At 40.7% G+C, this 23,540-nt stretch overlaps 1 protein-coding gene across 1 annotated transcript; it reads left to right on the top strand.

Annotated features, from left to right (window-relative positions):
* The first annotated feature begins 1,442 nt into the window (after nucleotides 1-1,442).
* On the top strand, nucleotides 1,443-16,604 carry MAEL (maelstrom spermatogenic transposon silencer). The gene is made up of 12 exons (XM_030021064.2): nucleotides 1,443-1,620; nucleotides 2,344-2,430; nucleotides 4,544-4,646; nucleotides 6,599-6,754; nucleotides 7,280-7,321; nucleotides 8,215-8,342; nucleotides 9,212-9,266; nucleotides 9,867-10,008; nucleotides 11,257-11,319; nucleotides 12,200-12,332; nucleotides 12,593-12,671; nucleotides 13,484-16,604. Exons 1-12 carry the CDS (start codon nucleotides 1,489-1,491, stop codon nucleotides 13,597-13,599), a joined length of 1,236 nt encoding a protein of 411 aa, XP_029876924.1. The 5' UTR covers nucleotides 1,443-1,488; the 3' UTR covers nucleotides 13,600-16,604.
* The last annotated feature ends 6,936 nt before the right edge of the window (nucleotides 16,605-23,540 follow it).

The raw sequence follows: 23,540 nt of genomic DNA, 5'->3' as shown, positions 1-23,540 counted from the left end.
CTGATTAAACTTTGTTTTAAAGCCCGTTGTGGTTATTGCCCTGCTAATTTCCTTTTTTTACTATGGCCAGTGGTTTTTGAGAGAGATCAATAGAAAGCTTAAAGGGGGAAGCAACTCATGCTGCTTATCAAGATGATGCAGATCAGATTGTTACCAGCCTTTATCTTATCTGAACTGTGACTCACTATGCCAACTTTCAGTGAAGGAAGTGTTAATTCTGTCAATGAGATAGATGAAAGGGAAAAAAAAAGGCCAACAAAAAACAACCCAAAACAACAAAAAGAGAGTCTGGACAGCAGCCTCAGTTTTGTATAGCACGAGGTCCCAAATTATTTTTAATAAGCAAGTTTGCCTTTCCAAGCACACGCATGCCCTCTCACCTCCTTTACTTTTCTACCACATATCTCAAAAGCAAACCCAGGTCTCTTAACTGAAGTTGGTTGACCTCTTCCCCCACTCCTTCCTCCATCTCCTGGGCCCCTACCCCGTTATCTGTCACCCCTTATTCTCACCCAGGACCCCAGGTCCTGGTAGCGCTTTGAGCACAACTGGAAGCATCAGAGCAGGCACATCACCATGATCATCTTGTCTCACGGAGTAGCAGCTCCTCAGGAGCTCACTGTCAGGGAGCAGCAGGAGCCAAGCTGCTCCAGGAGAGGAAAGCCGGGAGCCAAGGGGGGTTCACACAGGTTGCAGGGCAGGCACCTTGCCAGCCAGTGCCCAGCCCTACAGCGAGAGGCAGCAGGATGCCTGTTTTGGCCTAGATGAAGTAGCTGCAATCAGTAATAATGATCTCCGAATATTTTCAGAAGTCCCATGTACCAGTGGATGTATTTTGCATATGGAATTCCAGATGGTCTCTTCTTCCTCTGTTCCTTTGTTTATACGTATGAACATATCTATTTGCGTAAATGAATGTAGTAATTCTTCGTAAGGATTTTACTAAATTTAGTGTATAATGTTACTCAGACTGAGAGGATATAGAGGAGTATGACCCTTTTATTTTGAAAAATCAGTATCTTGCCATTTTGTGAGGGTGGGGAGCCTGCATTTTGCATGTCTACGAGAACTTGGTGCAAACCATTGCTCCCACTGGGTATTTCTTAACCTTCAGCACCCAAAGAAAATAAAAAAAAACCCAAACCCCAAACAGCAAACAACCCTGCCACGCTCTCCTCAAGGCCAGTCTTGAGGCGACGGTTAAACCCGCGATGTGCCCGGTGCCCTTGACGAGGGCCGCCCAGCCCGCGGCTGACACCGGCGCCCAGGAGGACGGGCGACCGTTACCTGTAACGGTCATCCGTCCCTTGCCGCCAAAAGGCGAGGGCGGGCGCGTGCCCCGCCCCGCCCCGCCCCGCCCCGCCCCGCCGGCTGCTCCTCAGGGAGCCCCGCTCCGGAGAGGCGGGCTGCCTGGGGCTGCCCGTCGGCGGGACGCGGCGGCGCGGCGTGGCGTGGCGAGCCCGAGGCCAGGCGAGGTCGGCGGCCGCCATGGCGCACCGCAGGGGCTCCCCCCGCCCCTACTACTTCTTCGTGCGCGACCAGCTGCCCGAGCTGCAGGGGCGCGGGCTGCCCGTGACCCGCGTGGTCGACGCCGTCCCCTACTGCTCCCAGGCGTGGGCGGTAAGGGGAAGGGCCCTCTCCCGCCCCTCGCCTCTCCGGCCTCCTGCGGGGGGGAACGGCCTCGGGTTAACGCAGCTTAATGGTGGGGAGGGCAGGGGGGAGGCTGGCGGCGTGGCCCTGCTCCAGCCGCAGCGTGCCGGGGCGGTGGGTTACACAGCAGCTCACCTGCCTTTTGCTGATGGTGAACCAGCACTCATCAGGTGGATCCGTGCGGTGCCCCTGTGCAGGCTGTGTATGGGACAGAATGTCAGCGTGGCCTTTCTTGGAGGGTAAACTAGCTGGCGGCTCAATTGCCGTATGTTTAGGGTTCAAATGGGCATCTTGAGTGACCTCAGCTGGCTCTAGCCAAGAAGCACAAGCTACGCCGTCCTCCCTTCAGCTGTGGGGTGGTAGCTCTGGCTTGTGTGTGATGGGTAGCAGCATCCTTGGCTGGCAAGAGTAGTTTCAGAAGACCTCTTGTTTGTGGTGGGGCAGTGCTAGTTTGCCCTTGTCTGAAGATGCTTCAAAAGCATGTGCTCGCTATGTGTTTTGAATCAAAGCTTATGGCTTCGATAGGGAGAAAGCTACTGTTAGAGTCAACGTTAGCAGTTGGCAGTTCTTGCCAGGCGTTGATAATGTTGTTTGGAAATGCACAATTAATTTCTTACGTGGAGTTTGTTGGTTTGTGGGACTACTAGAAGGAAGCAGTAAAAGCCTTTTTTTAACAATTTGCTTTCCTTCAAGTTGCTGACTAAGGAAGAAAAGATGGCATATACAGAGAAGGCTCGTAAGTGGAATGAAAATAAATGCTCTCAGAAGACAGTGAAAGACGTAAGTGCTGAGAAAGGAACGCCCTTCAATGTAGCTAAATAAGAAGCGAAGGAAGTGGTGTTGGGGTTTGGTCAGCTATGACGCTGTGGAAGGTCACCTGCTTTCCATAGCCTCCAACCTCTGGAGGTTATGGCTGCTGTGGTAGTCCATACCGTTATGAAGGTTATGCAGAAAATTGTTCTGGTTTGAATTGAAGGTGAGAATACTCTATACCATTTTAAACCAGCGCAGCTTGTTCCTTTGGGCTCTTTTACCCAGTAAAATATAGTGCTCTAACAACTTAGTTTTATGTTTAACAATATTTTATAATGACTGACTTACAATGTTTTTATTTATAATACTGTAAATTGGTAAGCCTTCTGGTCATAGGGTCATGTTGCTTTTGCTTCGTGGATGTCCTTAATTTAGGTGGTTCTTGTCTGACAGCCTGAAACCACATCTTACGCACAGCTGATTTGGCATTCTCAGGTGGCTGTGTGGTGGACCAGGTCAATGAAATGTTGCAACCTATGCACAAAAAGAATAATTACACATTATTTTTAGGTTGGTTTGATTGTGGAGAGAATAGTAATGCTATGGTGGAGGACAGAATCCCACAATGTAGCAATAAGCAGGTTAAGCTGAATGTGGTTGTGGTCAGAAATAGTGTTAAACAGATCCCTTCTACTGTTTACTGTCTTGAAAGGGTGTGTGTTGTGTTCCCCCCCTGCACCCCCCTTATGTCTGTCTCCCTCTCCCAGCAGTTCCTTGAAGCATGGTTTGCTTTGGAGTTTGAATTATGTGAGGCGTCAGAAAGCTTATTTTATTGCAGTCTTGGTTGACAGTGTAAAAACTTGTGTGTCAAAGCAAAGAGCCTGATTGAGTAAATGGATAATACTGCATTTACTTCTTCATCTCATATTACTAGATACTGACTATGAACTATGATTTACTGGTGAGGATAAATTTTAGGACTTTTAACTAGCAAAGCTGGATTAGTTAAATTAGTCAATCTAGACTAGTAGGGAGATGTTAGGCAATGTTTTCTGATTTTGGGGGGCCTGCCTGTACGGGGAAGAGCCGTTTAAAACGTGATAAACCTGTTATTTAGCAGGCCAGGGGTATGTAATTAATGAAGCTCCATTTTCATATGTGAAGGAGAGCTACATGAAATGACAACTAGAGTCATAAATGGAGGCTTCTGCATTTCCTTCCACAAGGTGTAGCATTTTAGAAAGCTGTAATCAGGGAAGGGAATAATTGCTTTACCAAGAGAAAGAACATCATCCTTGTTGCCTGTCAGTGGAAGTAGAGAAGTGTGTATGTATGAGATTGATTGTGATCTCAATTTATTAATCACACCCCTGTACACGGACAACCACAGTTATTTTGTGTAGTGAAAGGTCGTGGTCATGTTTTGGAGATGACCTAAGCTTACTTGGATGGGACTAATTCCTCATTTTATTTTAAATAGTTTAAATTGATAACAAACTTTGGCTAAGATGGTAATCTGGAATTAGTGTACCTAGACGTGGATGTTATCCCCAATTTGGGTCTTGAATGATTGAATTCGGTAAGCCTGTCAGGTTTCTCTTCCTGTCTTCTTAAAAGCTTATTGTTCATGCATGGATTTGCAATGCTTAATGGGCATACGCTCCCCTCTTACTTGCTCTGTGCTGGAGCAATCTCATGAGTTCCTTGAGGCTTTATCAGCTTTTCATGAATTTGATCCCTAGTCAAAGGCAACTAATAGGAGTGCCAAACTCTCATAAGGGGTATGGAAAAAAATTTGTAATTCCAATTTGAAAAGTTCCTCGCCTGTGACAAGTGGTTGAACCTAACAAAATTATTTTTAAAATTTTTTTTTTTTTTTTAAATTGTATTTTGTAAATTTAGCTGTGGTTCTCTTTAGTTGTAGCGAGTTGACCAAGGTATAAAGATACCTTTCTCTCTTTTTGTTAGAAGAGAAATCTTGCCTTCCTGGTCTGCAAGTACACAGGCACTTGTATATAAACTGCAGACTTGTTCCACCTAACCATAACTGTTAGTGGATGTTATATAAGGAGGTGAAGGACTTTATTGGAGGTTAGTAGACTCTTTTGATTATTTTTTTTAACTTTCTCATCTTTTCCAGCCGTGTAATCTGGTTCATCCGGTTCCTGCTCATCTGACCACAGAGACGCCCAGTGTTACTTCTCTTCCAGATGCCCCTGCTATGTCTTGGAAGAATGATCAGGGTATAGTAATCTTAAAGCAGTTGATCCTGGTAGATAAAAGCTTGCCCTTTATAGATATTCTCAGTGATACCTATACAAAGGCTGTTTACATTTTGCTAATAGCCATCTGTGTCAACTGTTTGTTTGTTTTAAACTAATGGTCTACTGCTGTAAAATGGTCTTTTGTAGTACAGAAGGAAGTCTGTACAAATGTCCCTACCCCCCCCCCCCCAGTAATTCTGTCCTGTTTTTTAGCTTAATGAGAGTATAGCCACTAATAGTTTCTTTACAATTATTTAGAGGTTTTTAAGAAAAAGGTAACTCTTCAACTCCTACCTTTATGATTTACAAGGCCTAATCCAAGTTTAGTACGAAAGAATACTTGTACCAATTTTAAAGAGTAAAGAGTTGTTGGATATCAAAGTTCAAAACTTGTATGGTAGAGGCGTTAAATAAAATGATGACCTGGCCTCTTTGGGAGAATAAAAGAGGGGATATGTACTTTGTCAGTGCTTTTATAACATCCTAGCTTGCTTCCTCACTGAAAGAAGTCTTGAAAACTAAACCTTTCTTATCTGTACCCCCTCTTCAAATGGATGTTAATTAGAACGGAGTAATGAACACATCTGTAATCTTTTCCCCAATGAACATTACATTATTCTGAAAAAAGGTAAACAGTAGTGCTTACAAGCTAAGTCAAGCAGCCAGTTAATATAAGCTGTATCTGCTGTGTGGTTAAGTCTCAGCTCAACCCTTTTACCTAACAAGCCTCTTGAACTATTTTCATGTTGTCATGGTTATGGAGGGGCAGGAAAGAGTAGCTCCGTAAAAAGTGCAATACTTGTTAGCATCCTCCGTGCCAGAGGTCATGCTCCCCTGTCATCAAGATGCAAATTTGATCACATTGATCACGGTGGCTTGAGCTGACATGATTGATCTTTAAACTGAATGAGAGGGGTGATGATAAAGGATAATAGGTGCATTTTATGATGCTGCTCCTTAATATTTCTCAGTAAAAGTCCTGTATAAATTTTTTCATAAGGAAAGCAGTTCAAACTCAGGTAGGAGAGGTATCTTTCCTATGACCCCGCAGCTTGTAGAGTTTAAGACCCATGTAAGAGAGCACCAGCATTCAAGCTTAGGACAACTGGTGTTTAATGCCATTAAGTCTGGCATACAGCATTGCTTCTGTGTAAAAACTGTTATACATCTGTATTATTTAGTAGAACAAGTAGAACTTTTTGATGAGGGGCAGAACTTAAGGGTAAGGATTAAACAGCTACCTTAAACTTCAGCGAGAACATTATATGACATTCATGAAGACAAGGATTAAGGTGTATTGTGAAATATTTTTCATAGTTGGATACTCTTTAAATTAGTAAACAATAAATTTATTTCTTAATGTTTGACTTGTGTATTCTTGCCACCTTCTTTGGGAGCTCATTTAGAGGAGGAAAAGCAATCCTTTTAATTAGTGGACTTCTCAGGTCCTCTTACCCCAGAAGATTATTACCAGCTCATTTAACTTGTGCAAGTTACTGAATTGAGCTTGTGAGGCTGCTTTGCAATTACTGATATTTTTTTTCTAACCTTATTTTCCCAAAGGGTGGAGAGACTCATTATAAAAAAGAGTAGTAGTTCCTGTTGGATTCCAGGCCTCTTAACATTGGGGTTTGATTTTTTTTTTTTTAAATTGCTTTTATTTTGGATTTTTTTCGCCCTGATCTCTACACACAGTAGCATCTATGGAAAGTGTACCAGGACTACCGATACAGCTGACTCTTGCCTCAGTATTAGTTACCTTGTCACCTCAGATACAGAGAAGGATCTGTGTGTTTTACTTGGTCGTTACTCTACTTTACTCACTCGTGATAAAGTGCACTGAAGCTTTCACTGGATGAGATGAGGCCAGGATGCCTTGCTGTAACCTCTGGTGGCTCTTCTGAAAGTGTTGGGTTTTTTTTTCCTTTCAGCTGTGGTTGCAGACATCTTCTACTTCCTGAACATTTACAGCCATGGCAAGCTGCCATCCCACTGTGAACAGCGCTTCCTTCCTTGCGAGATTGGGTGTGTCAGGTACTCCCTACAGGATGGCATAATGGCTGATTTTCATCACTTCATAGATCCAGGTGAGTTCCAAGGAAGGGAGACAGGAAGTAGTTAATCTTGCTTTGGGGTGAGAGGGAGGCTTTCTAGTATCACTTACTACTGCGCTGCCCTGATTACATTTCTGGTATTAAGTCAAGTTTATTTCTTTGACTATAAGTGGTTGGACTTATTAAAATATCGGAGAAGTGCTAATTGTTTCTGAAGAGATGGACTTAAGTGTCAGAACTGCATGAAGCTTCAAAGACGGTAGAATAAATCCAGGAGGACCTTCAGATGTTTGTGCTTTACATTTCATGCTAATGAATGTTTTCTTGATTGGACCTAAACACACACAGTATACAGTATACTTTGTTTTTAAAAATGCATATAACTGAAAATAACTTTTTCAAAAATAGTTGTGGCAGTTGTACAAGGCCATAAGGGAAGATGAAGCTGTTCCTTTTTGTACATGAAACTGTAGTGTTTAGTTGAGAGTTAAGGATTTGTCATTGTGGATGTTGGATGATGATTGTTCTTTTTCTCCCACCTACCCTGCTCTTCTGCAGAAGTACCACCACGTGGTTTTCGGTACCACTGTCAGGCTGCTAGTGAGTATCAATGGAGGAAAAGACCGGTGTGCAAAGGTGTACGGTTTTAGATTCAGCTTATCTGATCTGTATCCAAATGTTTTGTAAGTCTACAGGTTCTCCATCTGGGAACTTGTCAAGTTTTGAAGAGAAAGGAGTGACAGCAGCTTGTCTCAGTCACCCTTTATGTTTCTTGTACCCACAAATGGCAGAGCACTTCACCCAAAATGGTTTTGTCAATGGCAGAGTTATCTGTATTCTGTCTTCCTATTTTAATTCAATAATAACTGCAGTATGTTCTTCTGAAATGGGACAACTTTGTATGGCTTTAAATGCTTTCAAGCCCACCTGAGCAGAGTATCCTTCCCTTGATAGTCCTTGCATATATCTTCAGCATGAAGTGCTAATTCATAACAGGGTAACTCAGAGACCCTAGTTTGTATTTAAAAGTCGTAAGTGTTTTGCAGCTTTACATGCATCAATAAAGTTAAAGCATTTATACCATTGTTGTGTCTGGCTTGGCCTGCCTTGTTTCCCTTGTGACTCTTAAGTAGAGTTTATAGATTCCAGTTTGTTTCTATTAGGACACTTCCTCCCCTTGTGTACAGAGGGGACAAACTTGACCCATGTTTTTCTATGTCAAATACTTAGATAATGGCCTGTTAAAAGGGGTAAGTGTGTGTGTGTTTGCACGCAGCCCAGACCTGCCAGTCTTTTGCTGACAGAAGCAAAGTTTTGATAGCTTAATCACCAGACACTGCCTGTAGAGAAGAGTTGTGTGTGTTTGTGTGTATACATATATGTATATAAAAAGATACAAGGGAGGGGGAAACTGTATCATTTAAGGAAAGAGGCATTAACCATAACTTGGTGGTTTTTTTTTCTGCCCCCCCCCCCCCCCCCCCCCCCCCCAGGTGATGCCACTCATAAGATCCCTATATCTGGATTTCATCTTTCACGTACTTGTTACGCAGTTGTCTTACAGGAACTTCTTGAGTTTGTCCAGCCAGCCAGAGGTGTTTGGCCTCACTTTTACTGCAGGGTATGGCCAAGGTCAAAGTAAGATGCTCTAAATCAAAACCTCTAATTTCACTTCTGTTAGGTGACTAAGGAGATACTTCACTCTAAAACCTGATCAGTGTGCAAATGAGTGGGAAAAGACACCAAAGTTTTCCAGTTCCATGCAGGAAGAAATGGCCCCTAGAAGCTAACCTTTTTATAAAGCAGAGACCTAATTTTCTGCCTTCTTATTTTCAGCCTGCACTTCTGGCTCTAGTCTACTGATGAACATTTCGCTTGGTCTCTGACAGTGTTTTGACTTAGGTTGAGGGCTTTTAAGATTGACTTAAATTGATTGTGGTGAATAATTGTCACACAATTCTGCTTTTCTAAGGGATGTTTTTACATTTTTATGACTCTTGCCCCATGAGAATACTGTAAATCTTAATTTTTGCTCAAGTTTCATTTGCCAATGAGCAAAACAAAACGAGAGGATTCAGAGGCGTTTAAGCTTCATGACAGCTATACTACATTTCAGTTCCCTTTGAGCCTAATGTTAATCCTTAAAAAGGTGGGGAGAGTCAAGATCTTGGGCTCCATCCATAAATATAGGGCTTTGAAGAAATATGCATGAAAAAAATATCTCTGACCGCTTAATGGAGATACCTGTAGTATGGATTAACCTTTAACCTGTCCCCAAACATTAGTCTAGAATTTCTCCTGGGGTTTGGTTGGAAAGCCTCTGTGGCATTTGGTTCCTCTTCAGTATAATTTTCAGGAAGTGTACATTCAGTCCCACAGCCAATGAATTTTGTTTTGGAGGTGACTTTTTCAGACCTAGTTAGTAGTCTTGCAGATGTCAGAATTACATATTGTACTACTTCAATCTGACTGAAATTTTCATTCCTCTAGTCTAATGACAGATTCCGAATTAAATGGTGTCTCAGTCGAATGGCTAGCATAACAGGTAGGAAATGGATAATTTGTGGCCTTCCCCCACACCGCTGCCTCCCCTCCCCTCAAGAAAGAAGGGTTATGTAATCATGGACAGCTGTATTTGTCTGAAAATCTTCGGGTCTCAAAGGTTTCATAAAAGTTGGTACTGATAGCTAGAACTACTTTGCGTGCTTCTCCCTCTTCTTTTCCTCCCCCTTAGTGACAGTAAACCAGCAGCATTATCAGCTAACTGGCTAATGAGCGCATCTGTAGAGTAACATACACTGTTTCTTGCTCAGCCAGTTAAAGGAGCGCTGGAGGCAGTGACGTTACTGTGAAGGTGGGTGTATGGTAACACATGGGAAAACTAATAGCTTCTGAGGAGAGATGGCCCACAAGTAGGATACATGATTACTGAGGTGGAGAAAATGATGGGAATATAAAACAACACACTTTGCTAGGAAGCCAGGTTTTATTAAAACCACTGGTGGAATAACTCGTTAAGGTTTACAAGAGCTTTGATGCTCTGGTAAGAGGCTGGGCAATGAATAGGGACTGGCTGAGAAGTGAGCTGCGCAGAATATTCACTGACTCTTTTGTTCTCCTGACCTGGATTTTCTCTGAGCTACAGGCATTGAGAGCCATCTGGAGCTTCTTGATGTAGAAGACCTGGTCATAGAACTGTACAGGAAGAAATACCAAAAGGAGCCATCCAAGACTTGGGTGTGTAGAGAACTGGATGTCTTCCTGTGGGATTTCTCCAGTAATACCAGGTATGTTGAGTTCTTTGTGGAAACGTATATTAGCCTGATGTGTCTTGGTGCCCTGCATACAGCTTGTATGCTGCTAGCCTAGAATGTTCTGCAAGCCTTCTAATAAAAAATGCTTCCTGTCACATTGTGAGTACAACTGGAAGTGAAAAATACTTTCCCAAAAGAAGTATAAAGACAGATGGCTTTTTAATGCTGAGTCTGAGGCCTAATTTAAAGGTGGTGGTAAAAACTGGGAATAAAATATGTTGTGATATTTAACTGGAAATCATAGAAGTGAGAAGATTCAGCCTCTCTTAGAAGTGTAATTTGGAGAGGACCTGGCTGTTGTTATACATCAAATGCCTCACGCTGCTACTGTGATGAGGGACACGGTATGTTTGCTAGTGGTATAAATCAAGTTCTCAAGCATAAGCGTTAAGCTAGATCCTATCTTTTTTTTTTATTCCGGAATGAATGTTATTTATTACACATCTGGAATCCTATTTCCTTTGTAGGACTTTTTCCCTTTTTTTTTTTTTTTTCCTGTGAGTCTTGAATGGTAAAGCTTTTCCTGCTTTCAGATTCTTCTGCGTTTGTACAAAGAAGTGGTATATAGCTTGTGGTGTGGCGGGGGAATATTTAGTGATGATGCAGTTAACTTAGAAATATACTTTTAACTTTTCCTCTGCTACTGTTTTCAGTAAGAACCAATAATTTGATCTTAAATTTTAGTAGATCTTAAAAAAAAAAAAAAAAAATCTTGGAAGTCTGCTTACTTATAGTATGGATTTTAAGGTCCATTGGGATAATCAGTGTCACTTTTTATAGTCAGGCAGTTTTCACTTACTCATGAGTATCTTCACACTAGAGGGAGACCTTAACAAGAACGGAAAAATGTAGTTTAAAGCACACATTTGGAGAGGAAAACGGAGATGCTTATACTAAGAGGAACTATTTCACATTAATGGGAAATTTCAAATTGTTACCTTTAAATTCCATTTGTCTCTTAGGATTCTCTTTTCTCCCTTGCCCCGACCTCAGCATGAAGCAGGTTGCCTGTTAAGCATGCCTTTTTAACTCTGCATCAACCACTTAGAGCTTAGTTATTGAACGCTGGTCCTCTGTGAAGTGTTAAAGGTGCTGTATGGTCGCTGAGACAAAAGATAACATCTTTAATATTTGTTCCTGTTCCTTCTGACCAGACCAAGTATTCATGTTGATTAACAATGTAGATGCTTCTGAAATAAGCCTGAACTTCATTTTGCGTAGGTGCAAGTGGCATGAAGAGAATGATATACTCTGCTGTGCTTTGGCATCCTGTAAGAAAATTGCGTGAGTATTGCTAAGGAGTTATCTCCAGTATGATGACTCTTTATTTTGTTATAGATGCATGTTTTTGGCTCTGGCTTCTCTTGACTGCCTGGAGTGCTGTAGTTCTAGATCTTGAGTTTTATTTATTCCCTCCACCCCCAAGATTTTGTTCTGTTTGTAACTTCCATTGTTGTTCATATGGCTTAGCAGTATGCTGTAAGTCTTAGCACTTAGATGTAACATAATTTCTGTGATAGTAATGTCCATCACTCTATAGTCATCCTTTCACTACCTCTGCTTACTATTGGAGAGTTGAGAGAAGTGTTAATTACATTAGAATTCACTGTTTTTCCTGAGAGGTTTAGTATACCTGTATTTGGTGAGAAATTCTCAGCATATTCTAGTATATCTCTACTTTGGAAACTTTTATACTGCCTTACATATAATGTAGATACATAAGGTTCTGTAATCTTTTTGGTGTGGAGAAAGGGAAAGTAAGTAGTTGGGAAACAAGGAAATGCCATTTAAGATATCAGTCAGTAGCACTTAGAGAGATAATGAATAGTCTTTCATTCAAAAAAACTCTTGTTGTGTACTGCTATGCCTTGCAAAAAAAATGTTGCTTTTCACACTTCTAAGTGGTTGCATTTGATAGTGTGGGGAAATAGTTGTTTTGGTTTCATGTGTAGTTGTAGAATAGGCTGGTGGTCTTGGAAGGATGCAGGATAACTATTTTGCTGCTGCGATAATGTCTTTCTGCCCTCTGACATATGCTCTGTGCATCTTGGTCTGTGGTTGCTTTTGTTTGCCAGTTGAAGGACTAAAAATGCTGTGCTTCCATATATGAGCATTACAGCCCTCTTAGCCAAACTTTTCTTATTTTCTTTTTTTCTCCGTCAAGTTATTGCATCAGTAAATGTTTAGCTAGTGTGTATGGAGTCTCACTGACAGCAGCTCACCTACCTCTTCAAGACTCCAATTATGGTGAAAGCACAAATACCAAGATGGTGATACTGGATGCTGGACGTTTTCAGGTCAGATTCTTTAAACTGGTATCCTGTTTTATTGCTAGTTAACTTCAGTGTTCAAACTTGCCAATTTCAGGTTAGCTGTTTTTCCTTTGGATGATGTCTTTTGTGACATATATTAGGCAGATATGATGAAAGAGAACTAATCACTAGCTGGGTCACTTCCTGTGAGTTTTTGACCATAATTCATAGGTTTAATGGATAGTTGTGTATACTGCATATTAGAAGGCACATATGTTATTTTGAACGTTTATTTCTTCATACAGAAAATGAAGCCTGAGGGTTCTGGATGTGACAGACATTTCGCTCCTCCAAGTCAGGATCAAGAGTTAGTCCCTTCTAATTGTGAGTTTGAAACTTTCACATTTGTAAGGGGAAAAAGGTATTTAAACTTAATCCAATTGCTTCTTTTTCAAATTTCTGGGCTTAGATGTTGCCTGTCAGTGGCATAAAGCCACTAAACAGCTCTGCATGAGCTGTGCTTATTCCTGCATGTGAATTTCACTCAATTTCTGAAGACCTAAGCATAAAGCTGCCCTTTTCTTACTGGACATAATCTTATGGTCAAAGAGGTCTCTCAAAATTTAGTTTTTCTTATAAATGTTGCTCTCTGATTTATATCCCCTTATTTTTCTGCTACTTGAAGTCCATTCTCATATGCTTAGGTGCTTTGAGGCAGGGCCATCTGTAAGATACTCTCCTTGCTCTTAAGTCATTATATGTGCAGACTCAGCTGGTACTTGTTGCAAGTATTCTATTATAACTCAGTTCATAAAGACTGCTCATTTAAAGTCATCTTTTTGGAGACAAATTTTTTTTAATAGAAGGCCTGTGAGCTCAGTTCATCTGGGCAGTTCATGGCTAATCTTTGGAGGAACAGAATCAAGTTTGCAAGACAAATAACTGTAAGAATTCTGAGTTTGCAGCTTATTTTCTTGCATATAAAATACATGCTGAATTAAACTCTGAAACTGTTCCAATTGTAAATCATGAGATCTTACGGTCTTGGTGTTTACAGAGGACATAACCCCTGTCTCTGACTTTATATATTAGAGCTATTGAATAGGCTCAGCTCCACAGCATATGAAGAACAATTCCATTAACTTATGCAAGCTTTAAAGGCTGTTTTGATTTGCAAACTGTATTTAATTTAATAGGTGATTCTCCATGTGGTGTGAATACTTCCCTTTATGGAACAAGTACCATGCGAGGAAGAGGAATTACTCGATTGCTGAAAAGTACATCTGATCTATCCAAGTCTTTCAGTAATTGAAAATCTTTTCTACGTGCAGGACAGCTGTAAATTCTAATTTGCCTTGTTTCCCTAAGATAACCAGCAGTTTCTCCAGGCTGCAGTTTTTCATCTTATGTGCAACCCTTGACAGTTCAAGTTCTTGTTAGTACGATAAAACTGTTGACTGGATTTAAAGACAATGAAAATCTTGCTTATTATCTACAGGAAGACTTATTTTGAAGGGACCTGACAGTTGCATCCTCTCTTTAAAAACACATGCCATACTAGTTCTATTTCTTAATGGATGGAGTGCAAATTCAAGATTGATTAGTCAATATCATTGGATTAGAAGAATTCCTTAGTGGCCAGTGTGACTTTAAACAAGTGCTTCATTTCTTCTTTAATAACTTCCTTCCTCTCTTCTGCATGTGGAAGATAGAATTTCAGTGTATAAGTCTTTCCCAAAAAATGATGGGGGGGAGCACTGAAGGTATGAAGGGCTGCACTGGGGGAATTAAAGGTATAAGTGTCTCAAAGGTTTGCTATAATCTGTCAGTTCTAACCATGAAGAATTTGAGTGGTCATTCAAGGCAAAAAAGCAGACTTTCTATGAAATGTCTTGGAAGAAACGTGGTGGCAAATTTATCTATCTATTAATGTTCCTTTAGAGGCACAGGCTATATATATGAAGAACAAGTACAACAGATTTTTTTTTTTTCCTTTGCATCAGTTTTCTGTTTAAAAAATGATGTGCCTCAAACTTAGAGACGGAAGAGGAACGTAGGTGTTACGGGGTTTTTTGAAAGGAATATCAAATTCAAACTGATACTTTAATCTGCACATATAATTTCACAAGTTTAGTCAGGCTGGGTAGATACCAGTCATAATTATTTGAGGGCACATAAAAACTGGGAGACTGTCTGATGTATCACTAGGAAGTTAGATGTTCTGTTTTATGGAGGTACAGGTCTTGGACTAGTCCCCAAAAAGTTGTCTGTTGTCTGAGCCTCGTCCGTAGTCCATGTGTCTTTAAGCAACTGATTCTCAGAAATAAGAGCTTATTTTTTTTAAATTGTTTCTACATTTTGTTCCAACAGAGGTCCAGTTGTGAAATACTATTTCCATAGCAACTAACTGTGAGAAGATATTTATTTTGTTCCTTGTAGGAACTGAAACTCAAAATTAGGTCGTTCATTCTTTTGGATAATAGGAAACAAAACCCCAAACCAACCAAACAAAACCCAACCAAAATAAGAGGTTGACACATTTATGAATAAACTTGAGCATGCTGATCAGTATGTCAAAAAAGGCCAATCGCTGGTTTAGTTGGAAGCCTATTACAGTTATTGTAAGGGCAGTTGAGGCCCTTCATCCAGTATTGCAGGATCACTGAACCATTTTGATGCCTCTTACCTAGCAGTTTGCGTATATGACTGAATTTTCTTGAATTATTCAGTATTTCCTTCCTTTGATGCTGTTGTTCTACCTGCTAAATTTCACCAGATAAGGGACAATAAACCTCTAAGACTGGGATTTACCAATGAAGCATCTGGGAATGTTGTAGCAGCTAAGAGTGTCTATTTAGTAGTAGTAAAGGCTTCTCTGCATTGGAATAGAGTTGTTGAAGTTTTAAGTTTTGTAATTTGACAGCCATTGCTGCATTGACTTTCAAAACATACAGAACTGTGATCTTTGAATTATTTTCAGAGGTCAGTGTTGCAATAAAAGTTTCATGTTTCAGTGCTTAAGAAGAAGAAAATTCATTGCTATTAAAATATTTATTTAGTATCAGTGTAAGTACACAAACCAAAGAGCATTTGTTACTATGCTTAAGGTATTATACATCTTCAAGACTGAGATAAAGAATCTGAGCAGAAATGGAGAAAATACAGAGTTGGGGTTCCATGGCATGACTATACCTTACCACCTGTAACTTAAAATGGTACATAAGCTGTATAAGACCTAGTTATATGCTGTAGGCAATGGGCTGTTAACTAGGGCAGTATCTGTCTTGCTGTAATAACAACCTGTGACATTTTTTGTAGTGAAAATTGTAATATCTACCTAATGAGAATGAGTACACTAATTTGATGCAGCCCATTTAATACTATTATTCTGCATATATTAAGGGGGATCCCTAACAGCTGTTGGAGGATGATAGAAAATTCTTTCATTTTGGAGCAATGCTTCCCTGACTGTTTTGCAACTTGAAACTCCATTTGATTTCTTGAAAAATAAATTCTGCTTAATAAGCACAATACAGTAATGCTTGTCTCCTTTAATGGAAGAGTAAAGATGAGGGAAAGATGGTGACTTACAACCTTAGCGCACTTCTTAAGTGCGCAAGGAATAGTACTGGTAAGGCACAAACTGTGGGTCAAAATTGGAACACAATCCTCCCCACTTGCATGACAAAATTCTCAAGGGGAAATGAAACCAAGTAAAGGCAGAATGGCTCTTGAGCAGAGCTTGAGTGATGTAGCTTTAAACTTCAGTGGTGTAGCTTTAAACATGTGCTTTTCACATGGTAAAAAGTAACAGTATCTTGATACTTTCTGCATATGGGTGTATAGGTACCATACAAACTGAACTGTCTAAATTTAGAGTTGTTTTTGTAAAGGAGACATCTAACAGATTCTGAGACCTGACTTCCTGTCCTCCTATTAGTGTAGCTTACTCAGTCCCATGACAGTAATGGGTAAAAGTCATCCTGGTTTTGCATACACGTTGGAAAGTTAATAGGTATTTTTGCTCTTGTTATATGAATAGTACATGAATTGTTGAATTGGGCGTTACTACTCTCTACTATAAAGGTTTTGGCTAGGAGAACAGTTGTCTGAGGGTCATGTCACCACAGTCCATTGTGTTTTCAACTTTGCTGATCTAGTCTGACATCAGTATATTAACCTGTAATCACATACTCTTTTACATTCTATTCAAAGAGTATATAACTGATATTGAAAAATAAAGCATGTTCATGTAGAGTAAGCAGCAGTTACTGCTTCCATGTAGCAGAAACTATGAATTTGACTGTTACTTGTGCATTTCTGGCTTGTGCATCTTCTTTCAATAAACTGTAGAAACCAGGTATGCAGAAGAAGTTCCTGTTGACCGCTGTCACTGCTCCAGCTAAGAATATCCTTATCAGTACCTTGTATTCTGATTTAGCAGAAATGTTCTCTTAGATATATACTGTAGATACAGTAATACCTGGGTTTGATGTCTAATTTAATTTGAAATTTATTTTGGAAGGCTGATCTCACTAGTAAAGATCGAGGCAAAGAAGGCATTCAGTCCCTTGACCTTCTCCTTGTCCTTCATGACCAGGTCCCCATTCCCATTCAGATGCACCCACGGAAGTCCTTCTTGTTGCCCTTCGTGTGCTTCACCTGATTTACTTTGGGTAGGCTTTGGCTTTCCTAACCCCATACCTGCCTACTCATACAGCATCTGTGTTTGTCCCAGATCACTTGTCCCTGCTGCTACCTCCTGTATGTTTCCTCTTTATGTCTGAGTTTTGTCAGGAGCTCTTTGGTCAACATCTGCTTGTTTTCCTGTTCATCTTGGAGGAGGTGATACTTGAAAAATCAACAAGCTCCCCTGGACCTCTCTTCAGGACCATGTGCCACAGGATTCTTCCAAGCAGATCTCTGAACAAGGCCAAAGACTGCTTTCCTGAGGTCCAGGGTTGTGATCCTGCTGTTTGCTTTTTTCGTTCCTCTTAGGATCCCAAACTCCGCTATCTCATGGTTAGTGAAGTTAAGTTTGTCCTCCAGCCTTTGCATCCCTGTCCGGTTTCTTGTTTTGTAAGTATGAGGTCCAGCAGAGAACGCCCCCCCTCCTTGGCTCCTCAATCACTTGTATCAGGAGTGTTGGGCTTCTTCCAGTTGTCTGAAGAAAGCCTTGTGTACTGCCTCCTGATAAGGCTGTCTACAGCAGACATCCCCTAGAATGTCACCTATGTTGGTCTGCCCTCTATGTCTAACCTGAGAGCTCCCGACTGGCTCATTGTCCATCCCCAGGTGGAGCTCTGTGCATTCCAGCTGCTCTCTCCAGTAAAGAGCAACTCTCCCTTCTCGCCTCCCAAGTGTGAGAAAACAAGCTGGACAGTGAGTAATGTGTGGGAAGGGAAGCCTAGTAATCTCTTTATGCCTGAGCCTTGTAGGCTCAACGCTTGTGCCAGTTACAGGATCTGCATTACAACTAGTTAAGTTGTCAGAGAGAGAGTGTTTGCTGTGTCTAAAGTAAGATTAATCTTTATTACATCTTTAGCAATATGTCAGTCATCAAATTCTTAAAAGATAGAAGGAAGGCAGTAATTTGGTGGGGATTTTCTGGGTGAAGGGTCTGTCCCTCCTGTCTGTTGGATTTTGCTGTTCAACTGCATGTCAAATGGGAGAAAGCAGTGCTGTGATCCTTGATCAAATGGCACAGTTGATATTTGTTCCACTGGGTTTGTTCTTTGCCAGCTACATAGAGTGAGGTCCATGCTGAGTCAAAGCCAAATGGAAAACTTACTTCCATTTCAGGGACTCTGGGTCTTCAGCCATCACAGTCAGATGGCATTGTGCTGAAGGTCAGATTCTTCCAAATAAAAATTTGTGTTGGGTGAATGAAAACCTGTATTCAAGGAAGCCCTGTCTGGATTTCCTTGCAAAATAGCTGTAGTTTTCTGTTCCTGATATCTTTTAAAAAAACCTACATAATTAACACAGAGGGATTGTGCTTTTTGACCTGTTAATTGAATTAAAAAGTGCTAATCCTTTCTCCTAGCAAGAATTTCAAACCTCCCCCAAAAGTTAAGTGACTGAAGTATGTGCGTGAAACTGATTTTTTAAATTTCTGGTTGATAGAGGTATATGCAGCTGACTGCAAAGGCTTTAACAATATCTTTCCATTTGGCAGAGTAAATGTACTGTAGTGGGGCAGGGGAATAACAAATTTGTTATCTAGTTTCTGCCCTCTTGATGTCTTCTGCAGGATTATCATCCCTCGCTTTCACCCTAGAATGAGCTGCCAATTAATTTTTATTGCAGTGATTCAGTAAAATGAAGAAATGGGCAAACACTTTTATTACTCTAACCCTTTATTATCTCTGTTCCCTCAGTTTTCCTTGGTTCTGTCTTAGAAGCTCCCACAAGCTTCTCTAATTACCACTTTCAAATAATTCCCCTCCCTCCCTAGTGAACAGGTGAAATGCAGGAGAGAGAAGTTCCAAATTCCCTTATGTTGGGCTATAATAAATTTAGTACTAGTTCCAACACATCCAGAATTAATCTTGACGGTTTGCTCATCGTACTGTGAACTTCTTCAGATAGAAGACTGCCTTGGTGTCTTTCCTGGAACAGATGATACAAATAAATAGAAAAGTAGTGCTGTTACTCTAGCAACAAGAACTGTGAGATAATTAACTCTTGTCTGCCTGATCAGTTCTGAATTGTGTACTATACCAAATCTTGAAATAAGCAGTGGCAGCGCCAGTTTTTGTGTCTGTAATACTGGAAATATGTCTCAAAATCCTGAGAAGAGTAAGGAAGGCAGTGAGAGCAGAACTTGGGGGTTATGCAGGAAATGGGTAGGGGTGGTATCCCTGGGGGGGCAGCTCTGAAGAATAAAGGAGTTCATTTAGATTGGCAGTTCATCATGAACAGCGTCTTCCAAATGCAAGAACAGTCCAGGAATGCAGGTAGATTGATCAGGGGACTGTCTTGTCTTTACAGGGAACTCATGGCTGCACCCTAGTCCTAGTGCAGTATAAAGGAGGTAGAAGCAGGTATGGGCTACAAAGGAAGAATCCACAAACACTGGCCAGGCTTGTAGGGATGGTGTTTGGAAAGCCAAAGCTCACCTGGAGTTGATGCCTGCAAGGGATCAAGGTCAACAAGAAGAGCTTTTATGACTTTGTAAGCAGTAAAAGACCGAACAAGGAAAAAGTTGTCCTGTTGCTGAATGGTGTGAGTGATTTAGTAATGTGGCTGGAGTAACACAGGTAAGGCTGAGGTGCTCTGTAGCTTCTTTGTTTCAGTCTTTTCTAATAAGGTCTCTCAGAGCTCTATGCTCAGGAGGGGCTCAGGGAGGAGAACACCAGTAGTGGATGAAGAGTGAGTCAGGGATCAGTTGGGAGTTCTAGACCCATACAAGTCCATAGAGCCAGATGGGCTGCATCTGAGGATGCTGAGGAAAATACCTTTGCAAGGTCACAGAGAGCACAGGAAGTCCACAGCAATGGAAGGCTAATACTCATTCTTTTGACAGATGGATGCATCTACGAAATCATAGGCTGCTCAGCTCCACTGGACTCTTGGAAAAATCATGGAGGGAGTCTTCTTGGAACGTGTTTTTGGGTACGTGAAGGAGAAGAGGGCGACTGGAAGGAGTCAGCATGGATTTGCCAAGGCTAGATCATGCCTGACCAGCCTGGTTGCTTTCCATGATAGGTTTGTGAATAAAGGAAGAACAGTAGTGGTCAGTAGTGACTTTAGCAAGGCTTTCAGTACAGTCTCTCACAGTATGCTTGTGTCCAAGTTGGGATGTTACAGTGTGGATGGGTGGACAACCAGATGGGTAAAAATCTGTTCATACTCTACATGGAGGCCAGTAACAAGTGGGGTACTGAAGAATTCTATAGTATGGCCTGTTTAGTGTCTTTGGCAGTGATCTGGAGGTAGAGTGCACTCTTGCCTCCAGAAAATACCAAGCTGGGGAGACTGGCTGATACGCTTGAGGGCAGGACTGTTATACAGAAGGACCTAAACAGGCTGGAGGAGTGGGCTAATAGGAACCTTATGAAATGCAGCAAAGTCCTGCACCTAGGAAGGAAGAACCCTTTGCAACAGTACCATCAGGTCTCGCAGGAGAGCAAATTTGACAAGAAGAAGGCCCAAAACTAAGAAGGGAAGAAAAAAAAAGGGACTCTGGAAGGTGAAACAGGAACAAGGGTGTTGATAAGAATACTTGCCTTGAAGGGTGTATCAGACAACTGGGAATTCTGGCTGCTCCTTACCTCCATGCTTCTCCTGCATTGTGGTGATCTGTGTCTCTAGTCAGGTCATTTAACTTTTGTCCCATCACTCTGTCACTCATAAATGATAGTGATTTGCTTGCAACATTCAGTAGACCTTTGAGGTCCTTGGATGAAAAGTGCCTAGATAGGAATAAATCTTAAAAGGTAAGTGACTGATACTATGTACAAATAACAAACATTTTTTTTCCCTAGTAAGCCATATAGTATATTGCCTTCAGAATGTTATGAGCAAGTGAAAATGTTAATGTGAATGGAAACAATTAAAGCTGGGAAGTGAAGGAGCAGTGTACTGTGGAGATGTTCTTCCCCTTTAAACACAAGCGGGAAATGTGGTGTAGTCCTGGTTAATGTAATTGCTTTGAGCAGTGCAGGGTGAGCCAGTTTTTCAAATTGCATGCAAGATTTCTGTCTTGCCTGCTTTTCATTGGGTTGCTAGACTGATGAAGTGGACTTCTTTGCTTCCTTCATATGCTTCATTATAGAGTAAATGGCCTGTTGCAGGCTGCCGAGGTAGGGTCAGACAGAAAACAGGTAATTTTTGAATATCCTATTGGTATTCTTGCCAAAACAAATCTTGCTAAGTAATGATGTATCAAAATCTTACTGTGGTGGTTGTTCCACTTGGGGTAACAGATCTCAGCAGTCCTGCAGATGGGAAATGGTTTGGTGAGGGCTTAAATCCTTGTGTTCTGGTTCTTCCTGTTTGTGCACAGATAAAGCTTTTATGTGCATAATCTTCCAAATGAAAGTTGAGCATAACTAAACAGTAATTTACTAAGGCTGTGTAAAGGGTAAAGTAGGAATTTACTTTTCTGCCTGGTTGTTCATTTTCTGCCTACTTCCCACCTTTTGAGGGACGTGAGTATTGAAGTTGGGTATACATACATTAATTCTTTGGAATTAAGCAAGTATTGCTAGCTTTCCCCATCTTTCCCCCAAATATGTTAGTGCTTCTTCAATTTTGTTTAAAGTTGTGGATGTACTACAGGCTCTTGGAGTTATTCCTGCTTCAGAAGACATACAAGACACACAAGTAATTAATTCAGTCACAAGAAAATCAGTTGGAGTAAGATAGGAATTTGAATATGTGTATTTCTGGCTGACTGAGTTTAACAAATTGGTTGAGGAAGAACACATGTAGCATTCTGATAAATACACATCTTCCAAAATGTTAGTCTTTAAAAAAAAAAAAAAAAAGGGGGGGGGGTTGTGTGTTTAAGCATCAGTGAAATATCTCAGCCATCTCTCTATGTGCTATCACTTAGTTTATTTCCCAGTGTAGAACTGAGCTTAGCATTGCAGAACGTAAGTAGTTCTGCTTTAATCGTTGTCAAGTTTGACACTCTTGCTTTTTCCCTGCTAGTTCTTATGGAACCTGCTTACAGAGAATTGAATTAATGGTTTTGGGGGTCATTATGTAATCTGTTCTATATTTTGTGTCTGGTTTCTTCAGATAACTTAATGCAGATTTGCGAATCTGCATTTTTCTTTATGCTTAAAATGACGAATGTGTAAATATTTTCAAGACTTCAGCTAACAAGGAGCAATTAAGCTTCACATATTCAAAAAGTGAAGAGTATGGGATAGGTAACACAGTGTTAAAATGATTTAGAGGCCAGAGCCAGTTTCTGGCCCTAAATACTTCTGATAATTGTCAAGTCCTTTTGCTGGTCTTTCCAGTTAAGATCTTTGAAAATTCACATTACTATCCCTCAGCAGAAGCCCTCTTCAGCCCCAGGGAATAGGTGTTTGTGAGGGAACGGGGAGTGCTGACTAATGTCTGTAACATTTATGAAAGAAACAGCTTTTGTTTCACAGTAAAAACTTGTTATAATGCTAATTAGATAATTCATGCTATAATTGCTTGTTACAAAAGAGAATAAAATACATATCAGCTCTGTTTCTGAGCTATGCACCTCGTTTTTTATCTGCCTTCAGCTTCTGTGTGCAAAGTTCTTTTTTAGTCATCCATTTTTGCAATGTTTTGTCATGCATCTAAACTAAGCACAGGAATAGGTCCTCAGAATGTCTTGCTGAGTTGCATTTCAGGTTGTTCATTGCCAGAGTGATTTGGGTTTGTAGGTACTTTGTAAAGAACTCTGGTTGTTGGTCTTTGCAGTTGTTATTAGTACAAATGAATAATTACATTTCAAGTACCCTGTAAAACAAAGGCAGCCAGGAAGCAAGTTAGAATAACAATTCTGGTAGTCTGATTTGCATAGTTCAAAATCTAGAAAATGCTGCCCATGTGTAGGAGGATTGCTGGTTCTTCTTTAAAGTTGTATTTTAGATTTTTGTTACAGATTGAAAAGTAACTGCTTGGGGGTAAAGGGTATGTGGGAGGCATTGCAGTAAGTTTCTGAAACTCCTGAAGTCGAAGATGCAATAGAGAGCTTTGAAAGGATAAATATTGTAGAATAGGTCATTTATTGAACATGTCTTTTAAAAACCCCAAACAGCTCTTAATTAGCTTTAATACCATATTGGCAGTCTTTTGGACAGACAGTCTATTCTCTTCCAAAGATAAGATGCTAGCGATGGGAGTTCTCTCCACATTTTGCACATGCAGAGCTTCTGACTAAATGGTTACAAGTTTGAATAAAAAGGTACTTTTCCTCCTTTCCCCCCTTTTTTCTTTTTTTTTTTTTCCCTTCTTTTCATTAAAGAGGTACTTGCCATATACATGCTCTCACATTGTCACTTTTTCAAAAGCAGGAGCAATGGACTATTTCTGACGTGCCCATGCAACAGTCAGGAGGAAAGAATAATGTAATGAGAATTAGTATTTAGGAACTCTGTGAGCTGGAACTCATAAGTTCAGGAATCTGACAGTATATAGGCTACTAGACTGTTTCTAGATCTTATCAGCTGCCAATTACAAATCCATCTAACTTCTTACCTTATCCATTCCATTAGTATGTATTGTTCCAAACAGGAGACTTTCATTGGTCATCTG

This window comes from Aquila chrysaetos, chromosome 7, assembly GCF_900496995.4.
Source record: "Aquila chrysaetos chrysaetos chromosome 7, bAquChr1.4, whole genome shotgun sequence".
Classification (NCBI taxonomy): domain Eukaryota; kingdom Metazoa; phylum Chordata; class Aves; order Accipitriformes; family Accipitridae; genus Aquila; species Aquila chrysaetos.
Note: the sequence above shows the minus strand (reverse complement) of the source record. Positions and strands in the feature narration are given on the sequence as shown.